Below are 9,522 nucleotides of genomic sequence, written 5' to 3'. Positions count from 1 at the left end.
TGTGTGTGTGTGTGTGTGTGTATTTATGTGTATATGTGGGGCGCGTGAGCACTCGCATTTTATATTAAATCAAGGTGGTCCGTCGCGCGGTGGCAGGAAAGCCGGAAAAAAATGACGAATCGTATCCCGTATTCCGGATATTAAAGAACGGGGCTTCATCGCAGCCCCGGCAGTTTTATAATAAAATAACAGGCACAGGGGACATTTATTAAGGAAGTTGTACGCCGTCTCTCTCGCGACGCTGCGAGGCATTCGTGTGAAAAAAGCACGATACGGATAAGCAAGCTCGATAGATTTTTATACTGGTTGTTCCATCACCATAACTTTGTGTTTATATTTTAAATATATAAATAAATATCGAAAATTCGTAAATAAAATGTTGATATTTAAACATGATATTTATGGCAATGGAATATAATTTAATCAAGAAAAGCCAAGAAAAGCAAAGAAAAGTTGAAAAAAATTCCGTCGACGCTCATGGTTGCGTTTTATTTCTCCCTTTCTGCCACCTGCACTTATCCCTCCCCTGTGCTTATCCCTTGTCCACCGTAAAGGCGGCAATCAAAAGTGCATTTTCACTTAACCCGTTGCGCTGAAAGTTCCAAGCCGGCGCTTTGAAGCGGCTTCGCGTTTCTTCATATATATATTTCGTCGTATATTGACGTCTTTCATTAAAATTTATAGAGCTTGACTCTTAGATTCTTTCATATGTCGAATATTGAATTAAAAAGAACTCCATTGCTTAGCCTCTCCAATTATGTACAATTTGCTGTGAAAAAGATCGGACTTGCAATATATGATTTGAATAATTTAATACTGACTAAAAAAATTGATTCTCTCGAAAAAGAAATCACAATAAATTGTGGATTTTTCTGACATCCTTAATAATCGTTTGTCCTTTCAATTTTTATTATTTTTCTACTTTAAAAATATTATCAGCTGTTGACCGATATATTCTCTCGAATTCGTTCTACAATATTTTCTTTAGATGCGAAAATAATATGCTAATTTTCGCTTAAAATAAAATTTTGAAAACAATTGTTGGATCGCTGAGAGAAACGGCACTATTATTCGAATAAACATTTGATTCGTCTTGTTCGCGAACAAGAATGTGTCAAGAAATTAATACCTTGTTTATAAACGTCATAGCTGTCGTCGTCGTTTGCAACCACCTGTTTACCTGACGTTATCGTCATCATCCTCTTCCTCTCGAGTTCCGTCGAAGCGTTCGCCACAGATTCTCTGTTCTCCTCTCTCTCTCTTTCTCTCTCTTTCCTATAAATACACGGTATATTCCATGGATTACACACTATTCTCGCAGAATATTCTCGGTGATTCAAATATCGCTAGAGCATGCTCGGGAAAGAGAGGCACGATGCATATCGCGCGCATCTTCTTCACCAGCTTCTCTCGCGGCTCCTTTGATCTTCTCTCCCTCTTGGAATGATGTCATCCGGACGCCGTGTATCTCGTAAAAGGAGATCGCGATCTTCCTGGGTCGCGCGTACGGGCTTTGTCGTTTATTCATCGGAAACGTCGCGCGTCTCGAGCGATTCGTCGTAAATTTTTGAACGAAATGTTTGTAAGAGGGTTGCGGATCCAAACAGCAATGTTGCTGCAACGAATGCTCTTCCATTTTTCGAAATTTTCTATTTTAGAATGACGTAAACGGACTCATTCAGAAAAATGATGTATAGAAATATGAATTATAAAATTCGATATTTTTTACTCTTTTACATACGTTCTTACAGCATTTTCTTTATTTGTTGCAATTTAATTCGATGCGTTTTTTCATTATTGTCGATTTTTTAAATTCTGTTTGCACATTAGATTCTAAAAAATTATTTTAACATAGCACACAAAACTAATTGCAGAGTTCAGCGCATATTCATCGGAAACGTCGCGCGTCTCGAGCGATTCGTCGTAAATTTTTGAACGAAATGTTTGTAAGAGGGTTGCGGATCCAAACAGCAATGTTGCTGCAACGAATGCTCTTCCATTTTTCGAAATTTTCTATTTTAGAATGACGTAAACGGACTCATTCAGAAAAATGATGTATAGAAATATGAATTATAAAATTCGATATTTTTTACTCTTTTACATACGTTCTTACAGCATTTTCTTTATTTGTTGCAATTTAATTCGATGCGTTTTTTCATTATTGTCGATTTTTAAAATTCTGTTTGCATTAGATTCTAAAAAATTATTTTAACATAGCACACAAAACTAATTGCAGAGTTCAGCGCATCTAAAATCTTTATAAAATTGAGAAATAAATTTATCAAATTTGAAAAAGAAATATAAATTGAGTACATACAAAAATCTAGATAAATCATAAGAATTCAAGAAAATTGATATATAAATTGAGAAAATTATATATATATATTAACTAATTTAAATCCAAAAAGAGAGAGAAAATGTACTAGAATACTATTGCGTCGGACAATCTTTAGTTTTAAGTGCCATAATTTAATTTGTTTCGCTTGTTTCTCCTTTGATATTTCAATTACGGTTATTACTCTTCAAAGTAGTTTTCAACAATATCGCTAAATTTCACAAAAACACGAAAATGCTGCTACTCCAATTATCCTTGTCTAGTTTAATAATTTGCTTAAGCAAAATATTTCGCTGAAAGCGTTTCGTCCGCTCGCGTAAATACAAATACGTACTTTTACGCGGCTTTTCTCTGATCTGCCTGTGTTATACATGTGTTTGCAGAAACAAACGGCCTGAGGATGTTGCAACTGATAGTGCCCAAGCACGTGGTGCTCGGGCAAAATATACGCCTCGAGTGCAACTTTAATCTGGACGACGAGAAGCTGTACTCGGTCAAGTGGTACAAGGACGGCAACGAGTTCTACCGATACGTGCCCCAGGAACAACCACCTGCTATGGCGTTCAACCTTCCCGGTGTTACGGCGATCGTAAGGATATAATACTTCTTCTCGTCTCTCGTGCTTAAGTTTCGATAATGAAATCGCTGAGAGGAGGTGAAGTAAGTCCGTAACTTGTAGGGTCTATGTTTCGAGAGAGAAGATAGCTTTAATAATATTAAAATGGATCTTACAAACGAAGACTTTCCTCCTCGACTCTCGCACTTTGCGGTAACGAGACTGAAGAGCCCAGTTGCAACAACTACGTAAATTTCACTAGTTTGTATAAGTTCTACTTTGCGGTCGCACCTTCCCGTTTACACAGTCACGACACTTTCCTCGTTCTCGCGCCAAATCTTTATACAGCTCCCGCGTTTTCTCGCCCGACGTGTGGACGACGATCCGATCCTAACGGATTTTACATTGCGTCTTAAACGCGAACGGATGTGATTGAAGAATTCCGAGAAAGATTCTGTAAACTACTCGATGTTTTCATTTTCGTTCGAAACCTCGAGTTCTGGGCGTTTCGGATAAAGGAGTTTCCGTGGGAATAACACCACGATTGATCTATTTTCATTCACGTACGAATTGGAGATTTTTAGACGCGCGTTTCTCGAGATCACGAGGACAGCCAAAATCCAAGATTTTCGACAGAGCGGCGGAACCATATCTCGTCTCTACCACCTAATTTGTGTCTTTTAAAAATAAATCGCGCGTTGTGCTCGCTCGGATGTTTTTTCAATTGGAAAACAAATAGGAAGGCAAAATGCGTGGACTAGCTCGAGAATACATCCGAGCTATCGACAACTGAAATTCGATACGCGTGTACACGTAACACTGCGATGGAGACGGTAATAAAAATAAATGTGGGCTTGAGAGTAATAGAGAGTAAAAGAGAGAGAGAGAGAGAGATCGATAAGCATTTTCAAAATTCTATTCCGAAATTTTCACGAGAAAACTACCTATGCGTACCGAGCCGGTATACGTATTCACGAAAAAAATTCATCCTTCCGTATCTAAATAAATCGGTATCGTATAGCATGCAGAGAGAAAAGCGAAATTTCCATTTTCGGTACTCGTGATGAAAATGGCTTTTCATTCATGTCAAGACGTCGGATTAATGCCTGCATTAACGCGCGCAAGCGGCGGATAAACAAAGGCGGGGGCGTCCGCGCGATCTCTTCTCTCATAATGAGCCTTAATATTAACATTAATCACCGGTCGCGCGAAATTGGCGCTCGGGAGAGCGCCCTTAGAAATTATCGGTCTCTACCCGTGGCGGTCGTTATCGTTGTTTATAATTACATCGATTAGTATAATGAATCGTGAAATGCTCCTCCCGCTCGCGGAGATGAAAATTGCGAGGATGCCGACGACGAGATGACCCCCGGGCTCCGCGTTCTTCGAGGAAACTAATTTAACATGAGGTAGGAAGGAGGGAAGGGTAGGGTACGTTGTTCGTTAAGCTCGCGTCGCGGGCGCGTCTGAAATTGCCTTTCTTCGTCTTCGTCGTCATCGTCGTTGTCGACGTCGCCGCAAAAGATAACGCATTACAAATTGATCCCTAGGGGGAGACTCGCGCCACCCCCTCCCTAACCGAGCCCCGCGTCCTCCCTCTTCTGGGTTAATGATATTTCCAATAATTTCAATTCCTCGTCGACTATATCATTCGCTTGGTTTTCCGCGCCATTGAGTGATACGAAAAAATTCCGGTTCTCTCGGCGACGCGAAAACTTTCGGAGAAGAACGCGAGTTCTCGTGGAGGTGTATAGGAATGGGCGATGATAATTTACTGGACTATTGGTGGAGAAATTTCGACGGAAATTGTTGGAGAGCTCGCGTTTCGCGCGAGAGACGAATATACGAGTATATCATTGATTTCATTCATTCATCCGTCGAGATTTACAGAGGCCAAATGAAAATTCTAGATTCAATTCAATCGATTTCGGGAATTTAATTTTGCAAATGCGAAATTTTTATCGTACGCGATGTATCAATGAGATGAAATATAATTAAGAAATTGCTTTTCTTATTTTCTATTCTACATCTTCCGATTGATAAAATCAATTTTCATTGAAATTTAATTCTCCCGTTTTTTTCAGATTCACAATTCCACTAAACGGACGGTCATCCTTTCTTCCGTGAATCTCATGAGCACGGGACGTTACAGATGCGAGGTCTCGGCGGAGGCGCCGTCCTTCCAGACCGTTTCCGACCATTCGGATATGGAAGTGGTCGGTAAGGAGCATCAAAGCAGATTTGTATTAATTAAGAGTTTTATCTTTCAAAGAAATCGCGCGCAATAACGGCAATCCAGCCTTCGCAAACTTGGCGATATTGTTGTTACGTCGTTGATTTATACCCGTGAGACCCTTCGCTGCTCTTCTTCTTGGCCGATTCTCATTATCCGAGCGAATGTTGTTGTTATCGCGACCGCAACAGAGGAAAAAAAAAAGAAAAAAAAATCATGTTGACTAATCGTAATTTTATGCATGTCCAAAGTAAAATCAAATCTTAAGGAAAGATTTATCTCCGTGAAATGTGACTCGGGACGGTTTAATTCTGAGACAAAGATTTATATACGTGTCATTTAACGAAAGGATTTCGGTTTCGTGCTCAAGAAGAGGAGAAGAGATTTTCCGCCGAGGATTAGGAATTTTAACGGCCTCGAGGATTTTATAAGCCACTTAACGCGCGGGGAATTAAAACGAATCGCAGTTCCGATAGCTCCGAAAGAGTTAATTACGTCGCGTTAGTTTTAATCTACGAGGGAGAACATTATCTGCTCTCTCTCCTCGCATATCGACCTATATGACTTAGTGACGAATCACTGACAATTTATCGTGACAGTAATATCGCGTCTGTGTAACTTTCGATTCTCCTCCCGCCGTTCTAAACGTTTTCCGTTAATCCTATCTTATTATTGTCATGTGCCCCAAAAAATGAAGTATCTTCTTTCAGCGCGGATTCTCATTGAAAAACTCAAAATCGATTCGTTTAATTGCCTCACATAATTTTCTAAATCGCGACATTTAATTTTATCGACATGAAATTCATTAAGCTTCTTTCGTTTTTCCGATCATTTTTAACTCGAGGATTATCAACATTGCTTGCGCAATACTCTTTACAAATTAATTCTTGATTAATATCGTACGAGATATCGATTGAATTTTCAATAACTGTGGAGCCCGAGGAAGTTTTAAGTCTAAATAAAATATACCGCTGTGTTTTTTTTTCCCCAATCTTTTTAATCGACGAGCATTTATTCTCTTTGCCGAGCAATGAGATTTCAATCGCTCGGTTTTTGCACCAGCCGGTTATCGCATATTTTTCTATATCTACATATAATATAATATAGCACGCGCGCGTGTAGCATGTATATATAGTTGAACGTGTCATATATCGACTACACAATGATTACAGCGAAGTGTTACTCCATTAAAATTTCCGCGCCGGTAAGCGTAAACAAGTTTAGCTCGCCGCAACAAAATTACGGTCAAGCGATATTGCGTTAAAATATTCGAGCGGGCGTACGCGAGTTAAAAGCGCTTTCGTCGTCGCTCAAATTGATCGAGAGAGAAGGCACGGAGCGTTCTTTTTCTTCTCACGATGAAAACAAGTTGATACTCACGAGAGCGTTTTCGGTATTTCCAGCACTGCCGGAGCACGGGCCCATCATCACGCCGCCTCCGCGATCCGGGAAACATCGTTATCAAGCCGGCGACGTCATGCGGTTCAATTGCACTTCAACAAAGTCGAAGCCACATGCCATGCTCAGCTGGTTCATCAATGGCGAACCCGTGAGTGCTCCAGACGCGCAGCTTCTTTCTCTCTCTCTCTCTCTACCTGCGTACCACAACATCTTACCCGGGTTGTCGGAAGCGTAACTTCGCGGAGACACGCGTCACTGACGTCCGAGATAAGCTGTGATCTCGGCAAATCCGTCTAGAGTGGTCTATCTAAGGATTCGCACGCGCTTATATGCGGAGTACGGTCGAAAGAAAAATAGAGAGAGTAACAGGAAGAAGTCTTATCTATGAATTCTTCGACCAATTGTATTATTATATATATATAATAGCAAAATATTATTGTAATATATATAACTCGAATTTATCTTAATTTTTCTTAGAGATCAAGATTAAAAAATTTTAATTTCTGAAAAGTAAGAGATTCTCTAATTTCTATTTTTATTCTCCAGAATTAAAACTTTAAATTTCCAACATTGAATATATACATATTGAGGATTAAATTAATATTTGCTGGAGCAAAATCTAAGCAGATTATCTATTAAATTGATTCAAGAGACTGACGCTAATATTAGATATCGTTCAAGTCTTACATCATAAGTGACAAAGTTGAATCTTCGTGTCTATCTTAATAAGGACTTCTTCCTTGTAATATATCATGTTTTACCGCCATCGTGACACATGAGGTTACGTCCGCGAAAGCGCGCTTTACTATACGACGGGGAAAAGTCATAACAGTTTGCTTTCTCTCTCTTGAACACCGTTAAAAGTTTTCCATCACGGCAATAAGCCGCGGTAAATTTTGCTTCTGCGCGAAAATAACTTGTCTCTGCAACAGCGTCCACCGGTGAGCGTTAATGTTCCGTTGACCCGCGATTACGCGCTAACAAAGCTCGCGAGGATTAATTTTGCAAAGTGCACTCTTTGGCGTGTAACTTTTACATTTTTCATACGCGAATAAATAATTGGTCCTTGGATAATTAATCTATGGTTGTTGCGAGCGGACGCTCGCAAAATTGCCTGATTAGTGTTTCAGCGTTCGCATTCACGGCTTATTAAAATTGGATTACGTTTAATCAATATTCGAATCGATAATCTTACGATTAAAAGATAATCTCTCCATTTGTAATATGCGAAGTGACGAATGTGCTGCAAATTACAACCGTTAACGCGTCGAAATTCTCGGTTCATTAAGAGAAATACACATAATTCGCGTCCAACATGAAAAATATTGTGATGCGTGCGAGAAATGAAACATCGAATTATGCTATTATTATAATTGGAATTTATTATACGTTAGAAGGCTTCTTAATTTTTGTTACAAACGTTATAATAAAACGCAATGAGAGAGAGATAGTAATCTTCTGCTATTAAAAGTTTATGTAGTGCTCTCAGGAAGCTCGCGGGTCAAGAGTCAATTTTCCAAGAACGAAGTAGATTAGACAGATAATGCGGTATTTAATTCGCGAAGCACTGACAAAGTTATTACATTTTGTAAAAAGCGAGAAGAAGAAGAATACATTTCAAGAATATTAATCTTTAATTAATCATGGTTTCGCGCATCTAGAAAGTTTCGCTCATTTATTCTCTTGTTAATCCTTTGCGGTCATCAAAATTATTAAGTGGAACATTATCTTTTTTCGATCCAATTTATTTTCGGCTGCTTCTTTGTCTCATTGAATAAAACCATCTGTTTCAAATTTATAAATGATCTCTTCAACGCGTCTACTTTTCCAGAACATATTAGATATGAAAATTTTGGAAAGCTATCAATATATCGTAAAGGATTAAACGGCGAGAGCGAGGACGACGACCTTCGCGTATATTCCGGCGGAGAGAATGTCGTCGTCATCGTCATCGTCATCGTTCAAGCCAACAGAGAATATACACTCCCATTTTCCCGCTCTTCGATTAGGTCGAAGCGCAGTTCTTGAAGCCGCTCTTAACCGACGTAGACCGGGAGGGTCTAGAGACAGCCACGCTCGGTCTCGAGTTCCGTCTGCGCTCGAAACACTTCAAGAAGGGAGACTTGAAGATCAAATGCCTGGCGACGATATATACCCTATATTGGAAATCGAATGAGCTCAGCATAGAGGGCGAGAGGATGAAGATACCGGTAATGGAGAGTAGGGAGACAAGGGCGCAAGGGCACACGCACGCCGAGCATATCCTAGGTAAGAGAAAAAAAAAAAAGAGAAATCTCTTCCAGCCAGCTCTTGACTATGGATAGATGACGTAGCATGCAGGGCGAGACGTCTACCCTACCGCACGGATTTCTTTATCGTGTCTTTCAAGTTAGTTGCCCCTTATTAACCTTATGTGTATATATAGGAAACTACCAATAGAGAAAAACTTTCTCAGAGATTAAATATACTACTAAATTATATCGAGAAAAATAAATAATTTATATTTGGATATAAATATCTATTTTGACGTTTATGAACGATAAGGGAATAGAAAGATGAGAGAAATGAAAACTGATAAATAAAATTAAATAACAGTAATAATAAAGTAATAAAAGCAAACAACAGGGTTTACTTTACTAAAGTTTACTCGAATAATACACACATTTTTTAAAACGATATAATCGGATATTGACTCTCCGAATGACATTTTATTTACATCAATCAGAACGATTGAGACGAGGGTCTATCTCGCGAAGAATCATTACCCGTCTCTGTTATAAAGGGGGATAAGAATCGCCTTTCAAGCCGCAAGAAAAACTGACGTTTTTCACGGTTCACGTCGTTAATATTGATTACAAGTCTGCAAAAAATATAGGCTTTGTGGCCGTGTGAGAAGGGCTTAGCAGTCGAAATAATGGATCCAGCCCTTTCGGTGTTAACATCTCCAACTCGAAGCTCGTCCTGACGCGCGGATAGTTTAGCAACTCAACATCGTAT

The 9,522-nt window shown here is 39.3% G+C and overlaps 1 protein-coding gene across 5 annotated transcripts in view; it reads left to right on the top strand.

The window, feature by feature from the left end:
- Nucleotides 1-9,522, top strand: part of LOC115243866 — a 189,473-nt gene that overhangs the window by 175,826 nt on the left and 4,125 nt on the right. For all 5 annotated transcript variants that reach the window (XM_029821136.1, XM_029821139.1, XM_029821138.1 and 2 more), the window contains 4 exons: nucleotides 2,719-2,924; nucleotides 4,976-5,111; nucleotides 6,528-6,673; nucleotides 8,535-8,793. In XM_029821136.1, coding sequence (XP_029676996.1) covers nucleotides 2,719-2,924; nucleotides 4,976-5,111; nucleotides 6,528-6,673; nucleotides 8,535-8,793 — 747 coding nt within the window. The remainder of the gene's footprint in view (nucleotides 1-2,718; nucleotides 2,925-4,975; nucleotides 5,112-6,527; nucleotides 6,674-8,534; nucleotides 8,794-9,522) is intronic.

The sequence above is a fragment of the Formica exsecta genome, unplaced genomic scaffold (assembly GCF_003651465.1).
Source record: "Formica exsecta isolate Colony F162 unplaced genomic scaffold, ASM365146v1 scaffold744, whole genome shotgun sequence".
NCBI classification, from domain to species: Eukaryota; Metazoa; Arthropoda; class Insecta; order Hymenoptera; family Formicidae; genus Formica; species Formica exsecta.
This window is presented reverse-complemented; position numbering and strand designations above follow the sequence as displayed.